This window comes from Gorilla gorilla, chromosome 14 (genome assembly GCF_029281585.2).
Source record: "Gorilla gorilla gorilla isolate KB3781 chromosome 14, NHGRI_mGorGor1-v2.1_pri, whole genome shotgun sequence".
NCBI classification, from domain to species: Eukaryota; Metazoa; Chordata; class Mammalia; order Primates; family Hominidae; genus Gorilla; species Gorilla gorilla.
This window is the reverse complement of record NC_073238.2, coordinates 59,242,896-59,262,471: the sequence shown is the minus strand read 5'-3', so window position 1 is coordinate 59,262,471 and position 19,576 is coordinate 59,242,896. Positions and strand designations below refer to the sequence as shown.

Below are 19,576 nucleotides of genomic sequence, written 5' to 3'. Positions count from 1 at the left end.
TCCCAGATCACCTGAATCAGAGTTGGCATCTTAACAAGATCTCTGGGTAATCCACCACACCTGGCTAATTTTTGTATTTTTAGTAAAGACGAGGTTTCACCATGTTGGCCAGGCTGGTCTTGACCTCTTGACCTCAGGTGAGGTCACCTGCCTCGGTCTCCCAAAGTGCTGGGATTACAGGTGTGAGTCACCGTGCCCGGCCTCTCAAAATGTTGTAGAATTACCACATGGTCCAGCAATCCCATTTCTGGGTATACGACCAAAAGAAATGAAAGCAGGGACTTGAACAGATTATTTGTACACCCATGTTCATAACAGCATTATTCACAATAGCATACATAGCAACCCAAGGGTCCAGCAACAGATGAATAAACAAAATGTAGTCTATACAGTATATACATACATGGAATACTGTTGAGTCTTAAAAAGAAAGGAAATTCTAACGTGCTACAATAAGTAAAGCTTGAAAAAATTATGCTAAGTGAAATAAGCCAGTAACCAAAGGACAAGTACTGTATGATTCCATTAAATGAAGTACCTAAAATAGTCCAATTAACAGAAAAAGAAAGTAGATGGTAGTTACCAGGGACTGGGTCAGAGGGGAGAATGGTGAGTTATTGTTTAATGGGTATAGGTTTCAGTTTTGCAAGATGAAAATAGTTCTAGAGATGGATGGTGGTGATGACCGCACAACAATGTGACTGTACCTAAGTGCCACTGAACTATATGCTTACAAATGGTTAATATGACAGATGTGCATATTTTACCAGAATAAACAAGAAAAAAAACTAGATGCATATATATGGTTGCCTGATTTATAAGGAAGGTGATAGTGGTGAAAGGATGGTCTGTTCAATAAATGGTGCCAGGATACCCTTACAGGGGCAAAAAATTTTCATCCCTATCTCACACCACACACAAATATCAATTCCAGATGAATTGCAAATATAAATGTGAAAGCTGAAACAATAATGCTTTTAGAAGAAAACACAGAACAGCTTTATAACCTTGGGGTGGGCAAAGATAGCTTAAATAGGATGCAAAAAATTCTACCATAAAAGAAAAAAATTAAAAGTCAGAATATATTAAAATTAAAAACTTATGTTAATCAAAACATACCAACATGAGTGAAAAAACCACAGAATTAGAGAAGATATTTCTGATACACCTATCTGGAAAATGACTCATATCCAGACTATAAAAAGAACTCTATAAATCAATATGAAGACAGACAACTCAATGGAAAAATAAGCAAAAGACTGAACACAGCATGTATTCATATGGTCAAATAACACATGAAAAGGTGGTCAATTTCATTTGTCACCAGGGAAATACAAATTAAAACTACCATGAGATATTGCTACAAACCACCAGATTTAAAAGAAAAAAACTAAATATTAGAATGTGGAACAACTAGAATTCTCATACACGCTGAGAACTTTGGTGACTTTGGAAGCTGGGAGTATCTACCATAAGACATATACTACAATACATAGCAGCACATTTTATAACAGCCTCCAAATGCAAATTACTCAGATGTTCATCCAACGTAAAATGGATAAATTGCAGAACATTCATCCAATGGATGACTATATAGCAATGTAAAGAAACAACCTATAATAATTGTTTGTTTAAAGACCAGATTATGAACTTCAACAATCTATAATAACGCTAATCTACATGAATGAATCTCACAAAGTAATGTAGTACCAAGATAGGAAGCCAGTTATGAAAGAGAAAACATGCAAAACGAATCTGTGATGCTATAAATCAAGAAAGCAGTTACCCTTTGGTTGTAGGAGGGGTGGTGATGCAGGTAATAACTAGAAGATGGTCCAAGTGCAGCTTCTATGGTGTGATATAGTGGATGTGAAGGCCATTGGTACTGGCAAACTTCTTAAAAATCCAGATAGATGAAATAAAAATGATATACGAAGATTTTTTGGCAACTGTTTTAGGTTCAGCCATCTAGGCGGTTATGAAGGGAATGGAATTATAGCAGGGGAGATTATGTGTTTAAAATGACACACTACGTCTAAGATATTGTGCTTGACGAAGAGAAGTCATTCAACAAATATATACGAAGAATCTTTCTTTTTCTTTTTCTTTTTTTTTTTTTTTTGAGACGGAGTCTCACTCTGTCGCCAGGCTGGAGTGCAGTGGCGCCATCTCGGCTCACTGCAACCTCCGCCTCCCAGGTTCAAGCAATTCTCCTGCCTCAGCCTCCCAAGTAGCTCGGACTACAGGTACGTGCCACCATGCCTGGCTAATTTTTGTATTTTTAGTAGAGACAGGGTTTCACTATGTTGGCCAGAATGGTCTCGATCTCTCGACCTCGTGATCCGCCCGCCTCAGCCTCCCAAAGCGCTGGATTCACAGGCGTGAGCCACCGCACCTGGCCTTATTTTATTTTTTTAAAGCTATCTCCTACAGGTAGGAAAGCATAATTTTTCACATTTACTTTTATTTATTTATTTTTTGAGACAAACTCTCGTTCCGTCGCCCAGGCTGGAGCGCAGTGGCACTCTCGGCTCACTGCAACCTCCGCCTCCTGGGTTCAAGCGATTCTCCTGCCTCAGCCTCCAGAGCAGCTGGGATTACAGGAGCCCACCACCACGCCCGGCTAATTTTTGTATTTTTAGTAGAGATGGGGTTTCAACATGTTGGCCAGGCTGGTCTCGAACTCCTGAGTTCAAGTGATCCGCCTCGTCTCAGCCTCTCAAAGTGCTGAGATTACAGGCTTGTGCCACCTCGCTCAGCTGGAAGGCATAATTTTTAAAGTGGTTATGACAGAAATTATATTGGAAAGGGGCCTGTAGTAGAAACATAGCCTCCGGGTAGACCAGGAAGAAAAATTAGATTCAGAAATGGCAGGGTTACTCTTTCAGCTTTACTCTTCTCCAACTGGGTGTCGGTGCTAGTCTACAAATGTGAATAAACATTAAAGCGGATAGGTATGCATGCCGGAATCCGAGAAGCATTCGTTTCGTATATACCAAGTGCCTGTTGCGTGTTCAGGTAGAAGACCATAGTGCAATGGTGGAGACAGATTATGTCGACAAATTATTCAAATACAGTGTACTAAATATGCAATGTAATTAGGAAAAAACCCGAGGGCAAAAAGAAAGGCATGACAATGCCTCGGGGAATCTGGAAAGGTTTTATTGGTGTGACATTTAAGTTGGGCCTTGAAGGATGGGGAGAAGTTTGTCAGTTATGTTTAGGAATGCAACCAGAGGAAGCCCAGAAGCCTAGAGCGTTAAGGAATTGCGCAGCAACTCAGACTGGATTGAGTATTGGGGCTGTGTTAGTCAGATGCAATAACAGAACGAGAGGCTAGGAAGGCAGGTCGGGGGCTGGAGAGAACAGGATCTGCAAGGTTCTTGTAATCAGAAGGCAATATGGCACAGAGGTTAGGAGAACCGCTTCCCTCTGAGTTGCGCTCCATCACTTGCTAGCAGTATGATCTAGACACTGGCACGGGCTTGGGCGTACCCATTTGCAACATGGGAAAATAGTTTTTTTCTTACACGGCTTAAATGACTGAGTGGGTATCAGTCAGTTAGGGCAGCGTGCAGCTCACATTAAGGCTAAATAAGAATGTATTGTCATCACGAAGCCAAACCACGCCAAAGATCGTTTCTAGGAGGGTCCCCCAGCCTCCTCCCCCCTGCTACTGTTTGGGAAGAGAAAAGTTCTCTCGCGTCAGGCCGCGCCCACTCCCCACTCCTCCGCCCTCCTAGGCCTCCGACTTTCTTCAGCGAGCAGGGCCCGGCCAGGGAGGGGGTAGATGGGCCTGGTGGGCAGCGGAGACGCCGCCGCTTACCAGGGCTCGGGTCCCGCTCTTCGTCCTCCGCTGTTCCGCGGGCCTTGAAGCCGGGCGGCAGGGCCGGTCCGATCAGGTCTCTTGCCATCCGCGGTGGCGGACACTGGTCACAGATATGAGTCTATCCACGAACGTCAACCCTATCCAAAAAGAATCCCGCGATCAGCAGCGAAGAATGGCAGGTTTCCCGGCGCCGAGAAATGACGTAAAGCCTGTGGTTGGCTGAGCCGCGTAGTTCACGGTAAAGGAAGTGACGCCTAATGCTTGCTCCACAGTCGCGTGCTAGACTCCGGACACGCCGGTGGTATGGCTGAGCCGACTAGTGATTTCGCGACTCCTATCGGGTGGCGTGCGTCTCCCGAGCTGACTCCCACGTTAGGGCCCCTGAGCGACACTGCCCCGCCGCGGGACAGCTGGATGTTCTGGGCAATGCTGCCGCCACCGCCACCACCGCTTACGTCCTCGCTTTCCGCAGCCGGGTCAAAGCCTTCCTCTGAGTCGCAGCCCCCCATGGAGGCCCAGTCTCTCCCCGGGGCTCCGCCCCCCTTCGACGCCCAGATTCTTCCCGGGGCGCAACCCCCCTTCGACGCCCAGTCCCCCCTTGATTCTCAGCCTCAACCCAGCAGCCAGCCTTGGAATTTCCATGCTTCCACATCGTGGTATTGGAGACAGTCTTCTGATAGGTTTCCTCGGCATCAGAAGTCCTTCAACCCTGCAGGTAGGCTATTTTTCCACGTGAGTCGACCCCTTTACCTTTTTCCCCCGTTCTTTCCTATCCCCTTTCTCTGCTTCCTCTCTCTACTCTGCCTTGCCTCTGCACTCTTGGAGTCTGGTCATTAGTATCTCAAAGCAAAGTGAGACCCCCGTCTCTACAAAAAAAATAAAATTAGCCAGGCATGGTGGCATGCCTGTGGTCGCAGATGCATGGGAGGCTGAGGCAGGAGGATTCCTTGAACCCAGGAAGTCGAGGCTGCTTTATCAACTAAGTTTATATAATATTGTAAATCCTTTGTTCTCAAAATATGTCTGACTAGAATGTTTTCCTGTTGACTGTTAATTCCATTTAGCAGTTATTTATTGAATTCCGACTATGTACCAGAATCTGGGTATATAGCAGTGAGCAGAACATACAAAAAATATTATGGAGCTTAATATTAATATCTCTCTTGTGTAGGAAGACAGACAATAAGCAAAATAACATATTGTGCATTAGAAGGTTGAGTGGCATGGAGAGAGATAAAACAAAGAAGAATGGTAAGTAGTGCAGGATTTTCTTTTTTTCTTTTTTTTTGGAGACAGAGTGTCGCTTTGTCGCCCAGGCTGGAGTGAAGAGTAGCGCGATCTACTTCACTCCAGCCTATGCAGTCTCTGCAGAGAGGCTCACTGCAACATCTGCCTCCCGAGTTCAAGCAATTCTCATGCCTCAAACTCCCGAGTAGCTGGGACTACAGGCCCACGCCACCGCACCCGGCCAATTTTTTATATTTGTAGTAGAAAGGGGGTTGCCCCGTGTTGGACAGGCCTGTCTCTAACTCCTGAGCTCAGGCATCCGCCCGCCTCAGCCTCCCAAAGTGTTGGGATTACAGGCATGAGCCACCACGCCGGGCCAGGTAGTGCAATTTTAAATGTCATTGTTAGTCATAAGGAAGGTGACATATGAGCGAAGACTTCAAGGAGGTGAGGGATCACAGCCATGCATACAACTGGGAGAATAGGGGTGCGGGCAGAAGGAACTGCAAGTGCAAAGGTCTTGAGGCTTAGAAGCTATACATCAGAATGGGAACCGGTGTGGCTACAGAGGACTGAGTCTGGAGTATAATTGTAGAAGATGGGGGAAGAGGGTAAGACCTGGTATGTCTTTGTAGATCGTAGGACTTTGACTTTTACTGTTGTGAGGTGGGTAGTACAGGGGATTGACATGATCTGATATACGTTTTAAGAGGATTAATGTGTCTGTTGGCGAGAACTGACTGAAAGGGAAACCGGTTAGGAAGCTATTGTAGTTACTTTTCTAAACAAGAGATATTGGAGACTTGGACCAGGGTGAAGCCCAAGGGATGGTGAGAAGTAGTCGGATTCTAGATTTAGGGATACCTTGGAGCTCTTGTGGGTTCAGTTACAGACCACTGCAGTAAAGCAAGTCACACAATTTTTTTTTTTTTTGGTTTTCCAGTGCATGTAAAAGTTATGTTTTCCTGCAGATCATATGGGGCAAAAAAGTTATTTTTACATTATACCATAGTCTAGTAAGTGTGCAATACCATTATGTCTTAAAAAACAACTTACATACCTTGATTAAAAAATACTTTAGGCTGAGCAGGGTAGCTCACACCTATAATCTTGGCACTTTATTTATTTATTTTTTTAATTTGTTGAGACAGAGTCTCTGTTTCTCAGGCTGGAGTGCAATGGCATGATCTTGGCTCACTGCAACCTCCACCTCCCAGGTTGAGGTGATTCTCCTGCCTCAGCCTCCCGAGCAGCTGGTATTACAGGTGCCCGCCACCATGCCTGGCTAATTTTTGTATTTTTAGTAGAGACAAGGTTTCACCATGTTGGCCAGGCTGATCTTGAACTCCTGACCTCAAGTGATCCGTCCTCCTTGGCCTCCGAAAAGTGCTGAGATTACAAACGTGAGCCACTGCACCCAGCCTAATCTTAGCACTTTGAGAGGCAGAGGCAAGAGGATTGCTTGAGCCCAGGAGTCTGAGACCTGCCTGGGCAACAAAGTGAGACCCCTGTCTCTACAAAAAAAATAAAATTAGCCAGGCTTGGTGGCATGCCTGTGGTCCTAGATGCATGGGAGGCTGAGGCAGGAGGATTCCTTGAGCCCAGGAAGTCGAGGCTACTTTATCAACTAAGTTTATATAATATTATAAATCCTTTGTTGTCATTTCAACAGTGTTCACAACATCTTCACCAGGAGTAGATTCCTTCTCAAAAAAGCACTTTCTTTCCTCATCCATAAGAAGCCACTTCTCATCCATTAAAGGTTTACCATGAGATTGCAGCAAATCAGTCACATCTTGTGGCTCCACTTCTTTTTTTTTTTTTTTTTTTGAGATGGAGTCTTGCTCTGTTGCCCAGGCTGGAGTGCAGTGGCGCGATCAGATTTGGAAGGAAGTCCAGGAATTAAAGTTGGAATATATTTGTGTCAGGTAGAGATATTGAATAGGCTTTTAGCTATTAGTCTACTTTCAGGGGAGATTTGTGGCTGGAGCTATAAATTTGGGTGTTGACACCATATAGATCATATTTCAAACTACAAGATTGTTAACTTAAAACCATTCTCCAACTTTGCATAAAATTCAATTCTTCATTCCATAAAAAATGATGAGTTCATATCCTTTGTAGGGACATGGATGAAATTGGAAATCATCATTCTCAGTAAACTATCGCAAGGACAGAAAACCAAACACCGCATGTTCTCACTCATAGATGGGAATTGAACAATGAGAACACATGGACACAGGAAGGGGAACATCACACTCTGGGGACTGTTGTGGGGTGGGGGGAGGGGGGAGGTATAGCATTAGGAGATATACCTAATGCTAAATGACGAGTTAATGGGTGCAGCGCACCAGCATGGCACATGTATACATATGTAACTAACCTGCACATTGTGCACATGTACCCTAAAACTTAAAGTATAATAATAAAAAAAAATTCAATTCTGCATTAAACTGAATCTGAACAATTAGTGTTTTATTTATTTTTATTTTATTTTATTTATTTTTTTAAATAGAGTCTCTTGCTGTCACCCAGGCTAGAGTACAGTGGCACCATCTCGGCTCACTGCAGCCTCCACTTCCTGGGTTCAAGGGATCCTTCTGCCTCAGCCTCCTGAGTAGCTGGGACTACCGGCACGTACTACCACGCCTGGCTAATTTTTTGTATTTTTGGTAGAGACTGGGTTTCACCATGTTGGCCAGGCTGGTCTCGAGCTCCTGACCCTCAGGTGATCTGCCTGCCTTGGCCTCCCAAAGCACTGGGAATACAGGAATGAGCCATCACACCTGGCCCAAACAGTTAGTGTTTATTGTATGGCAGATGCTGGAAATACGGACTTGGCTAAGTCAGATGAGATATGTTATAAGTATGAATCAAAATACAGTGTGACTGATGATAGAGGCATATAATAGCTGATTTCAGAATGTAGAGGAAATTGGGAAAAGCTTTTGGAAGAAGTGTCTTAGATGTATAGAATTTGGGAAGAGATGTTTCCTAGGTAGAGAAAGAGGTGTCAGTACAAGGCAAGTTCTGGAGATTACAGGGTTCTGGTGTGACTGAAGCAGAGTATGTGCAAGGTATGGGGAAGGGTAGGGTAAGAAAATAAATTAGAATCTCATGGAAGGTCTCTAGGAAGCTGTCTTAGTCCCTATTGTGCTGCCATAACAGAGTATGACCTGTTGGGTAATATATAATGAACAGAAATTTATTTGGCTCATAGTTCTTGAGGTTAAGTCCAAGATCAAGGGGCTGTTGAGGACCTTCTTGCTGCATGGTGACATCAAGAAAGGCATCACATGGTGAGAGAGAGTGAGAGAAGGTCAAACTCATCCTTTATTATTATTGCTTTTTGAGACAGGGTCTTGTTCTGTGGCCCAGGCTGGAGTGCAGTGGCACATATATGGCTCACTGCAGCCTCAACCTGCTGGGCTCAAGTGATTCTCCCATCTCAGCCTCACAAGTAGCTGGGACTACAGGCACATACCACCAAGCTTGGCTAATTTTTGTATTTTTTGTAGAGACAGAGTTTCGCCAGGCTGCTCAGGCTGATCTCAAACTCTTGGGCTCAAGTGGTCTGCCCGCCTTGGCCTCCCAAAGTGTTGTAATTATAGTTGTGAGCCATCATGCCAGCCCCTCCCTCAACTTTTTTTTTTTTTTTTATTTGAGATGGTGGGCTGGGTGCGGTGGCTCACGCCTGTAATCCCAGCACTTTGGGAGGCCGAGGCAGGTGGATCACTTGAGGTCAGGAGTTCGAGACCAGGCTGGCCAACATGGTGAAACCCTGTCTCTACTAACAAATACAAAAATTACCTGAGCATGGTGGCACATGCCTGTAATCCCAGCTACTCGGGAGGCTGAGGCAGGAGAATCGCTTGAACCTGGGAAGCAGAGGTTGCAGTGAGCCAAGATTGTGCCACTGCACTCTAGGCTGGCCAACAAGAGCGAAACTGCATCTCCCCCGCCAAAAAATAAATAAATAAATAAATAAGAGACAGGGTCAGCTGAGCATGGTGGCTCACACTTGCAGTCCCAGGACTTTGGGAGGCTGAGGCAGGCAGATCAGTTGAGCCCAGGAGTGTGAGATCAGCCTGGGCAACATAGTGAGACCCCATCTCTATACAAAGAATAATTTTTTTAAAAGAGACAGAGACAGGGTCTTGTGCTGTTGCCTAGACTGGAGTGTAGTGGCATGATCATAGCTTACTGCAGCCTCAAACTCCTGAACTCAAGTGATCCTCCCACCTCAGCCTCCACAGTAGCTAGGACTACAGGTGCATGCCATCATGCCAAGCTAATTTTTAAATTTTTTTGTAGAGATGGGGTCATGTGAGGTTACCCAGGCTGGTCATGAACTCCTGGCCTTGAGCAGTCCTCCTGTCTCAGCCTCCCAAAGTGCTAGGATTATAGGCATGAGCCACCACACCTGGCCCATATGCAAATTTTTGAGCCAGGTTGTGACAGGATAGGAGAATTTTTTTTTTTTTTTGGTGTCAGTATGTAAGGTTTGTTGGAAGAGGGGGCTTAGGAACTGGAAGACAATATAGGAGTAATCTGGTGGAAGATCAGAATTTCTGACTTGGGGCATGGTAATAAGAATGGAAAAGTACAGTGGGATTTGAGAGGAGATATATTTCACAAGGTTCTGTTTTCCTGGTGCGAAATTGATGCTGAAGGAGCAGTGTTGGGGATTTTACTGGTTACATTTCTAATATTTGAAATAACCGAAGGAATTTCATCAGGTTAGGTTGTCCATTTCTGCACTTTGACGCCTGAAGTTTCTGTGGACATATAATCACACCAGTCTTTCTTTGTTTGAAAAATAGTCATTTGGTAGACTAATCTTAATCTTTGTTATTTTGTTTGAACTAGTATTCTTCCTAGAAGGGTAGTTTACTAGTGTTTTTACTGAAATATTTGTAACATGCTGTAGTAGATAAAATTTAATTATAATTTAAATAATTACATTGTTGCAAACATTTATGGATCTTTTTTTTTTTAGTTAAAAATTCTTATTATCCACGAAAGTATGATGCAAAATTCACAGACTTCAGCTTACCTCCCAGTAGAAAACAGAAAAAAAAGGTATTTGAAAGATGTTCTTGAATTTGACCCCTTGGTCCCTATGTTACTGTTTCATATCTTGCATTTCTGTCATAACTGTCTTCAGTGTTTTGCTTCCATTATTGACACAGTGGAGCCTTGCTATAAAAAGGAATTTTATGGTTAAACATGAATATAGCAAATTGGGATTCAAAAATAATATATACCTAAATTTTTGTTTCTTTTCTGTGGTTTTAGAAATAGATATATATTTGATACTTTTATTTTACCTTATTTTTTTTTAGATGGAGTTTCACTCTGTCGCCCAGGCTGGAGTGCAGTGGTACGATCTTGGCTCACTGCAACCTCCGCCTCCTGGGTTCAAGCAATTCTCCTGCCTCAGCCTCCCAGAGTAGCTGGGACTGCAGGCGCACACCACCACACCTGGCTAATTTTTGTAGTTTTAGTAGAGTTGGGGTTTTACTGTGTTGGCCAGGCTGGTCTCGAACTCCTGACCTCAAGTGATCCGCCCACCTCTGCCTCCCAGAGTGCTGGGATTAAGGCGTGAGCCACCATGCCTGGCCATATAGTTGATACTTGAACAACGCAACAGTTAGAGGTGCAGTCAAAAGTTTGTGTGTAACTTTTGACTCCTCTAAAACTTAACTACTAATGGTCTACTATTGACTGGAAGTCTTACCAATAACATAAATAGTCGGTTAATATATAAATAAAATGGTGTCCACATATATTTTATACTTTCTTGACATACTTTTTTTTTTTTGATATTTCTAAGGCTATGTGGTTTATCTGTGAGTTTTTCCAAATTGTCACAAATCTCCAAAAAAATTTTCCAGTATATTTACTGAAAAAAATCCTTTTATAAGTGGACCCTTGCAGTTCAAACCTGTGTTGTTCAAGGGTCAGCTGTAGTTATTTTTTTCTAAAAGATGAGCTGCTGTTTTTATTCTGTTTATTTTCAGATCATTTCAACATATTCTGTACTGAGTCTTAATTAGATAACCAATTTGCAATCTGCTCATAATTTATATTAGCACTATTTGGATTAAAAAAATTTAAAATTATGCCTGGGTTTCACTAATATATTTGTTAAAATCAAAATGAAAGAAAGAAATAGAATAATCTCTTTATTGGAAATATACTCACAAGCTTCTCCCACATGAAAGGGTTATTGGAAACATCAAAGTGTGTATTACTAGAATGATAGTTATGTTTTTATTATTGATTACAGATTTTTCACCAAAAGCCTAATTCCTCTCTGTTTTTGTTTGCAGAAAAGAAAGGAACCAGTTTTTCACTTTTTTTGTGATACCTGTGATCGTGGTTTTAAAAATCAAGAAAAGTATGACAAACACATGTCTGAACATACAAAAGTAGGTTTTCTTAGTTGTCCTGAAACTGATGTAGCAATTATGCTTCTTCTATCTGTATATTTGGTAGAAATGCCCAGCTTGTTTTCCTTTAAAGTTTATAGTTTCCGTAGAGATATAGTTTGACAACTTGACAGATAGGGGCAGTGACCCTGGGGTTTGAAAGTGGGGATCCCACTGCTTCAGGGACGAGGTAAGGTGGTAGCAAAGAAGGGAGCCCTGGCAGCTTTTTGTATGTGTGTACCTCTACTGCTTGGGAAGAGGCTGTCCTCTCCTCTAGTTACCTTGTGCATCTTAATGAGTTCTTTCCCCTTTAAGTCTGCCCTTGACCATTAAACCATACTGTGTAATGTGGCTGTGCCTATCACCCTCAAAGGCTGGTCCACAGCTTGTCAGGTACTATCTAGAAAACTTTAACCAAAATGTTTAAAAGGTTAAAAAGGAAGCCTTTGGTTTTGAAAGGTTCTTTTTCTGTTTTTGGGAATGCCCCTCAACTTTAGGAATTAAGAACATTTCACAGGTTTATTGATGCTCAAATTTGCTCAAATGGAGAAGTAAATGAGATATATTATTGTGCCACATACTCTGAGAGTGTCATTCCTTTGCCTAAAGGCAGCCCTGTTTTGGAGTCATTTTTGTATGCAGAGATAATACTATACAGATGGGATAACTATGTAATACAGCCAGAATATGTCTGTGTATGTATAGTGGGGTAAATTTAACATGGAAAACATTTGTTAAATAGTTTTTTTTTTCTTTTAAAAACTCATAGTGCCCTGAAGTAGATTGCTCTTTTACTGCACACGAGAAGATTGTCCAGTTCCATTGGAGAAATGTAAGTTCTGTTTTTTTATCCTATTTTTAAATACATGCTCTTTTTATTGATCTGTTATCCTCACAACTGTTCATTTATATACCTAATAATAGGTAACACTAATGGAGTACTTTGTAAGGATTTTGACATCATTTATTCAACTTTTTCCTCACAAACAGCTATGGTTGTTTATATTGGCCCCATTTAAAATATTTTAAAAAATGAATTGCCCAAGGCCTGAGAATTGATTCTTGGACCTCAGTTTCTTGACTCCAAATTGTATACTGCTTTACTACACCATGCTGCTACAGATTGTCACGTCTACTCATATCTTTAGTGGCCTCTCTAGGTTTTGATTGGTAAGTCATTCATTTGGGTGTTTAATGTCATTTGAGAGAATGGGTGGCATATCTACTTTGTAATCAAAATTATGTTACCCCTTTTCCCTCTATTAATAGCACTAATTAAATACATGATAGATTCTTCTTCCTTTAAAGGAAAAGTTATGATACAAATAGATGCAACCTGCTTACTTAGTTTTAAAATTGTGTCCAACATAAGTTTACTTGTAGAAACAAAGTCTCCAAGTTAGTCAAAAGCATATGATATTGCCTCCTGATGTTCAGCAGGCTTTTTCCCCCTAGATGCATGCTCCTGGCATGAAGAAGATCAAGTTAGACACTCCAGAGGAAATTGCACGGTGGAGGGAAGAAAGAAGGAAGTGAGTAGAGTTCAAAACTGGTGAAATAACTGTTTTACTGTGACAAGGCTTATTAATGTAGTTAAATTCATTGAATTCCCTTAGAATGTTGGAACTAGGGAAGAGGACCATAAGGCATATTATATAAGACTATTATTGAACGTAGTTTTAGGAAGACCTAATAAGAACTCTTCATTTAAGTAGCAAATGTGTCATAATGGGACTGTATGTTGCTCTTTGAGGGGGGCTACTGCATGTCACCTGTCAGATGTTCAGTGGTTGAGGCAATAATGGGTGGGTACTCTTACCAAAAAGTGTATTATACAGAAGTGTATTATCACAGAACAGTACATCTGGCACATGACTACCCATGTCAGTGGATTTACACTGAAACCTTAAACTAAGGTGAGCTAAGTACAAATGTAACCTGCTGCTCAAAGGAGTCTGAAGTATCTTTCTTGATCTTTAAGGATAGTTCTTCTTGTTTTCATCCCAGGCTTACCGCTAAATAAGATGCACAGGTGCTAAGGATAAGAGATACAGGTGCTTGTTCTTAACAATGAGAAGATCAGGAATTCATTCCTATGATTAAAGAAGTTTGAGCATCACCATGTAACCTGTGGTTTTACACTTACTAAGGAAGAAAGTTTAGTTGAAGTCTAGCTGTAATATACTTGAAATTCCACTAGGGCGCTGTTATACTGCCTTCTCAGAAAAGACTAGAACACTTCATCCTGAAGCAGAAGACTATGCAGAACTACTGTAATGATCAGTTGCACTTTTAAAGTCAACTGCTCTTTTCCTGGAATTAAAAAATGAAGAGAGCCTGGGATGAAAACAAGAAGAACTATCCTTAAAGGGCAAGAAAGATACTTCAGACTCTTATGAGCAGCAGGTTACATTTGTACTTGGCTCACCTTAGTTTAAGGTTCACTTTAAATCCACTGTCATGGGTGGTGATGTGCCAGATGTACTCTTCTGTGAAAAAGTTAGATGCTGCCCTTCAAGGCTTTAGAGGTAATTCTGAGGAAGACCAGCAGAAGCACGAAGATTCAGAACTGAGAATAAATATAATTCAACAAAAGTGTATCAGGTATTAATACTGTGTACAAAGGAAAGAGTTGGATAAGGGTGAAGGGACAATTAGAGGAATTCAATTTTTTTTTGAGTCAGAGTCTCACTCTGTCACTCAGGCTGGAGTGCAGTGGCGCAATCTCAGCTCACTGCAACCTCCACCTCCTGGGTTCAAGTGATTCTCCTGCCTCAGTCTCCCAAGGAGCTGGGATAACAGGCGTGCGCCCCCACACCTGGCTAATTTTTGTATTTTTAGTGGAGATGGGGTTTCGCCATGTTGGCCAGGCTGGTCTCGAACTTCTGACCTCAAGTGATCTACCTGTGTCGGCCTCCCAAAGTGCTGGGATTACAGGCATGAGCCACCACACCCAGCTGAGGAATTCAATTTTTAAACAAGTCGGGTCCAACCAGTCAACGGGACTTGGTGGACATAATATAGCATTTCAAGAGCATCTGTGGCTAGCAAATGAAGGAATCTAGGCCACCTGTAGTAGAGTATATTAGAATGCCTTTTTCTTTGATCTCTTTGGCAAAATCTTACTTATTGTGTAGGCTTGTTTTAAAGGTTGCCTGACTTACTGCTCTCTCCTTACTTTCCACCACCTCTATGTCAGTGCTACCAGAGTGCCAGTCTGTAACAAAAGAGCTTGTACCAGAATGTAAATCAGTATATTACTTCCTTTGTTGATAAGAAAAAATGAAAAAATACCAGCTGAACTAAATATCATGCTTAGTGACGTAGTTGATTTCTACTCTGGTGTGTGTGGATTGGCTGGTTGCCAGTCCCTGAAACACACTACCCTAAAGCATTATTTACTACCTCCTTTGCAAATACATAGCTTATTTATACAACCATAGTACATTTGTCACATTACATTGTAGTTGGCCCTGGTCTTATACATCTTTGATTCTGCTGTGCTTTGCACAGTGCCTAGAATTTAGTATGTGAGAAATACATATTTGTTGACTGAAGTACTTAAACAGTGTAGTGTGGGAATACTTAACCTTGGCAGTGATAAGGGAGCCTTAGCCAATTGCAAGGTCAAACTTAGAAGTTGAAGGAGTGTGGACCATGCCGTGGTTTAAATGTGTCCCCCAAAAGTTCATTTGTTGGAAACTTGGTCCCCAGTGTGGCAGTGTTGAGAGGTGGGAACCTTTGGGAGGTGATGGGTCATGAAGGCAGAACCCTCATAAATGGATTAATGCATTCATGGATTGGTGGATTAATGGATTAAAGGAGTAGTGAATTGTCAAGGGAGTGGGCTTGTTATCATCAGAGTGAGTCAATTATAAAGATCAGTTTGCCTGTCTCCTGTGAGCCCCCTTGCCCCTCTGCTGCCTTGGGCCTCTGCAGAGAGTTCCCACCCAGCCACCAAAACTGTAAGAAATAAATTTCTTTTCTTTATAAATTATCCAATCTTATGATGTATTCAGTTATAGCAACATAAAATGGACTGAGACCATGAAGTAGTTTGACATAGGAATTTTGAAGCACGATATCTGAAGTTCCTTGGCTTCTGTAGGTAGCTTCTTTATAGATACAAGGTTTTCTCCTCATGACACCACTCCCCAAGTAGCTGGACTTTTTAAAAAATGTTTTGTTTGTTCTGCTTGTTTCTTTTCTATCTATTGGTTGTTTCTTCTTCCTCCTCCTCTTGTTGTTGTTGTTATTCTTCTTTTTCTTCTTCCTCTTCCTCCTCTTCCTCCTCCTCCTCTTCTCTTCTTCCTCTTCCTTCTCCTCCTCCTCCTCCTCCTCCTCACCTTCGCCTCCTCCTCCTTCTCCTTCTCCTTTCTCCTTTCTTCTCCTTCTCCTTCCTCCTTTCTTCTCCTTCTCCTTCCTCCTTCTTTCATTTTTTGCATAGAGCAGTAATCAAACAAGAAGTTAACTCTACTTCCTTTCTGATATGTACATTATAAAGAGCTGATGACGATGGTATGGAAGATTGTATCCTGCTGGATGGGATGGAAGTGGCCTAACTGCTAAGACACTAGGTTTTTTCCCCCTACTACTTAGCCTGGACTTTGATCAGTTAGAGGTTGGTTCAACTTATTGGTGTCAGTCCCTTTTATAAATGTTTAATTCTCTTGAGGGGAATGGTAGTGGTTACTAGTCAGCATTGATTGTAAAGCAACTTAAAAGTTATCTAAACAGTTAAATTTCTGAAGCTTTGAGTTTACTGAAGGGTATAGGGAAGGTCTGAAGTGACTTCGTGATTTGCCAACTTTGGTTCTTCTATCTTGTGGTTGTATAAATTAAATAATTTAAACTGGGAAATGTGGAACTGCTATTAAATTAATGGTAACCAACTTTACTCTTTTCTACGATGTCTATAGCACTTTCACTCTCCCACTATCCTCTGCTATTCCCTCGCTCAGCATATAAGAGGAAGGGGACTTCATCTAGTCTGGAAGATTAGGGTGTTTCATGACAAAGGCAGGGGTAGCTGAATTCAGAACTAACTAGGAAAAGATAAGGAGAGGCAGGGATTAGTGGTCAGACAGAGGTTAGCATGTTCAAGGAACTGTGAGTATAGGTAAGAGAAAATAGAAGCTTTACAAAGATGGCAGTTGTGGGGATGGAGAGAACTAGGTGGATGTAGAACATTTGGGAGGTGAAAATGGGCAGTGTTTGGGGATTAAATGATTGTGAGGTTGAAGAGGAGAGAGGTTTTAGGAGACTTCCAGGTTTCTAGGCTGAGCACCTCTATGAAAGGTGGTTCCTATTACTGAGGTGGGGAACACTGGAAGAGGATGGGGTTTGGAGGTATTGGGTTGGACATTGTTGAGTCTGAGGAGATCCTGAGGCATCTATTTGAAGATGTTGAGTAGGCATTGGGACTTGGACCAGACTAGACTGGAGATAGTTTTTTGAGTCATGAAACTGGGAATATGGAAGAGATTCCCCACAGAGACAGGGTAGAGTGAAAAGAGAAGGTAGCCTAATATTGAACCTTGAGCCCTTCCAACATCCGAAGGTCTAATAGAGAATAAAATCCAACAAGCCTGCTGAGTGGGAACCAGAGAGGTAGAAGAAAACTTCCTCTGGAAGCCAGTGGAGGGGAAAATTTTGAGAAGGAAGATATGATTAGCAGTGCAGATTGCGATGGAAAGGTCAAATAAAACAAAAACTAAAAGTGACTGATGTTGAGACATACACAGGGCCTCCTTGATGAGGATTCCAGATGATTACTCCTTGGCCTTTCTCCTTTGAGCTCTGTGCCATCTGTCTTCAATTCTCACACCCTCCCCAGGGATTGATTGCCTTTGTCACTCGCCCTTGGCATGTTAGATGCTGCAGTGGAATTGTGTATATTTTGAATTCATTCAGTACCTTTTCACTTTCAGATTTCTAACGGCCAAGCCTGAGCAACCAAGTGATACCCTTGGTATCTACAAAAATAAAAAGTTAGCCAGGTGCAGCGGTGGGCACCTGTAGTCCAAGCCTCTCAGGAGACCGAGGCAGGAAGATCCCTTGAGCCCAGGAGTTTGAGGTTGCAGTGGGCTGTGATTACGCCACTGCGCTGCAGCTTGGGTAACAGAGCGAAACCTTGTCTCAAAAAAACAAAACAAAACAAATTTCCAGTGCCCTTCACCTTCATGCAGTTTCAGCCACTTACTTTCATGACCACATCCTGGATTTTAAAGTTGGACATACTCCTCTTTCCATCCGTCCAGCTCACTGTCATCTCTACCAGGGCTTGGAATAGTTGAGGCTTCCCATCCTCTTTACCTTGTTTTTCTTTTATCTTCCTTCTTCCTTCACTTCCTACCCAGCCTATTTCACTTCGGCTGCTCTTGTCGATATCTCAGCTTCCTTCTTCCGTTATCCTCCATTGCACTCATCTGGCAAAATCCCAGCTCTGGCTCAGTTGCTACATCCTGTTCAAGAAAACCACACAATTGAAATGTAGTCTGCAAGTGAACACTTGGGCAGTGCTATCTGACTTAAGGAGTTGACTTGACCAAAGAGAAGTTTAGGGTATTTTCTTTGTATTTGTTGTTTTGTGGTGCAAAATTAGATGTTCAATATGCATATGTTTCTTAGTTATGTAGATGACTGTGTAGTGTAAAATTTAAAAGTTTGTTAAACTGATTTTATTTTTAATCAGCTAAAATGCCTATGAGAATAAAACTCCATAGAACTGGCAACCAGAATCCTATAATGTGGACTTAACTTGTGTTTTCTGGTTATTTCCACGTTATTTGCTTATAGGGGCTTTTTGTCTCAGTCAAACTTGTTATTTATGATATCTCATACAGGGTTTGTGAACTTTCGCCCTTTTAGTTTTGTTCATGGTGCTGCTTCTAGAAGATCTTACCTACTCCATCTTTAAAGTTCTGCTCATTGCTCTTAGCTCATCTGAAATCCATCCACTTTTGGGTATATTTTTTCTCATCTGCCTAGAGAAATGTCTTGCCTTTCTTTGAATATGGTATCTCCTTTCTGCCTCTTTAGCACAGATATCCTTTATCACCCTGTTGGTGAACTTCTTTGCATATGTGTCTTTTATTCTTGAATTAAGTGTGAGCTCTGAAATGTAAGAACCAACTTTTACCTGGCTGCTTGTATCCCATAGTGCCATAGTTATAGGGAATGCTTATAAATGTTAGTGTGTGTAAATGGCGCTTGAAGATATTTTTCTTATGGGTATAATTCTATTTTGGTACACACAAGTAAGTGGTTGGAGAAGTCTTACTGAGACTTGTATTTATAAGTCACGTTTGAGCTGTATCTTTGTTGTTTTTAGAGAAATTGGGCAGAAATATTTTGATATGATTAATCATTATGCTTGGAAATTATAGTGTAACTAATAGTACTTAAACTGCTGTGGTTTTGAACATTAAATTCTCACTACATAGGGTAGGGTAGACCATCACTGGGACAAACCAAATTCATCCGTATTTTAAAGTATTAATGGCTTTTCCCTACACGAGTGTGAACTATGCCCTCTTGTGGTTTCGTGAATAAATGATTAAAGGAAAAAATTTCCACTGGCTAGAGAAACTTTGGAAACATTAATATTTGAAGATGAAAACTAGCATAGGCAGCATGTATTTATTTAAAGTTCCTGATAGAAGACTAGTTTGATTTTCTAATGTTAGCAAGAAATCTCAGCAACCTTTGAATATATGTTAACAGACATTTTGCTTATCTTTGCATAACTTCTTGACAATAGTTTAGTTTGAAAATTAGAGGTAAACATTCAGTATTTGAAAGGACAAAGATTTTGCTATATGTGGCTGAGTTCACCAAAAACAAACACAAGTAACTTCGTGCCTTTAAGGTTCTCACTGTAGTGTGAAATGAATAAATATACATGAGGTGGCCATAAGACCACAAGTAACTGAAGCATTAATTTTAGCTATGTAGGGATAATCCTGACTGGTCAAGGGATATTTGAGTTTTTGGAGGGGAGGGCCGTCAATTTGTTTTTCAAGACTTCCTATAAGAGGCCTCCCTCCCCCAGTTTATCTTAATGTATATTGTACATATAGTGAAA

General features: G+C 41.6%; 2 protein-coding genes across 2 annotated transcripts in view; one reads left to right on the top strand and one right to left on the bottom strand.

Moving 5' to 3' along the window:
* The window catches only part of GPALPP1 (GPALPP motifs containing 1), a 49,036-nt gene extending 44,996 nt beyond the window's left edge, over nucleotides 1-4,040 (bottom strand). Inside the window, exon 1 of the mRNA XM_004054461.5 lies at nucleotides 3,827-4,040. Within this exon, the coding sequence (XP_004054509.3) occupies nucleotides 3,827-3,914 (88 nt within the window). The 5' untranslated portion in view covers nucleotides 3,915-4,040. The remainder of the gene's footprint in view (nucleotides 1-3,826) is intronic.
* NUFIP1 (nuclear FMR1 interacting protein 1) overlaps nucleotides 4,034-19,576 on the top strand; it is a 46,549-nt gene continuing 31,006 nt past the window's right edge. Inside the window, exons 1-5 of the mRNA XM_031001364.3 lie at nucleotides 4,034-4,544; nucleotides 10,056-10,138; nucleotides 11,392-11,490; nucleotides 12,260-12,322; nucleotides 12,946-13,022. Coding sequence (XP_030857224.2) covers nucleotides 4,133-4,544; nucleotides 10,056-10,138; nucleotides 11,392-11,490; nucleotides 12,260-12,322; nucleotides 12,946-13,022 — 734 coding nt within the window. The 5' untranslated portion in view covers nucleotides 4,034-4,132. The remainder of the gene's footprint in view (nucleotides 4,545-10,055; nucleotides 10,139-11,391; nucleotides 11,491-12,259; nucleotides 12,323-12,945; nucleotides 13,023-19,576) is intronic.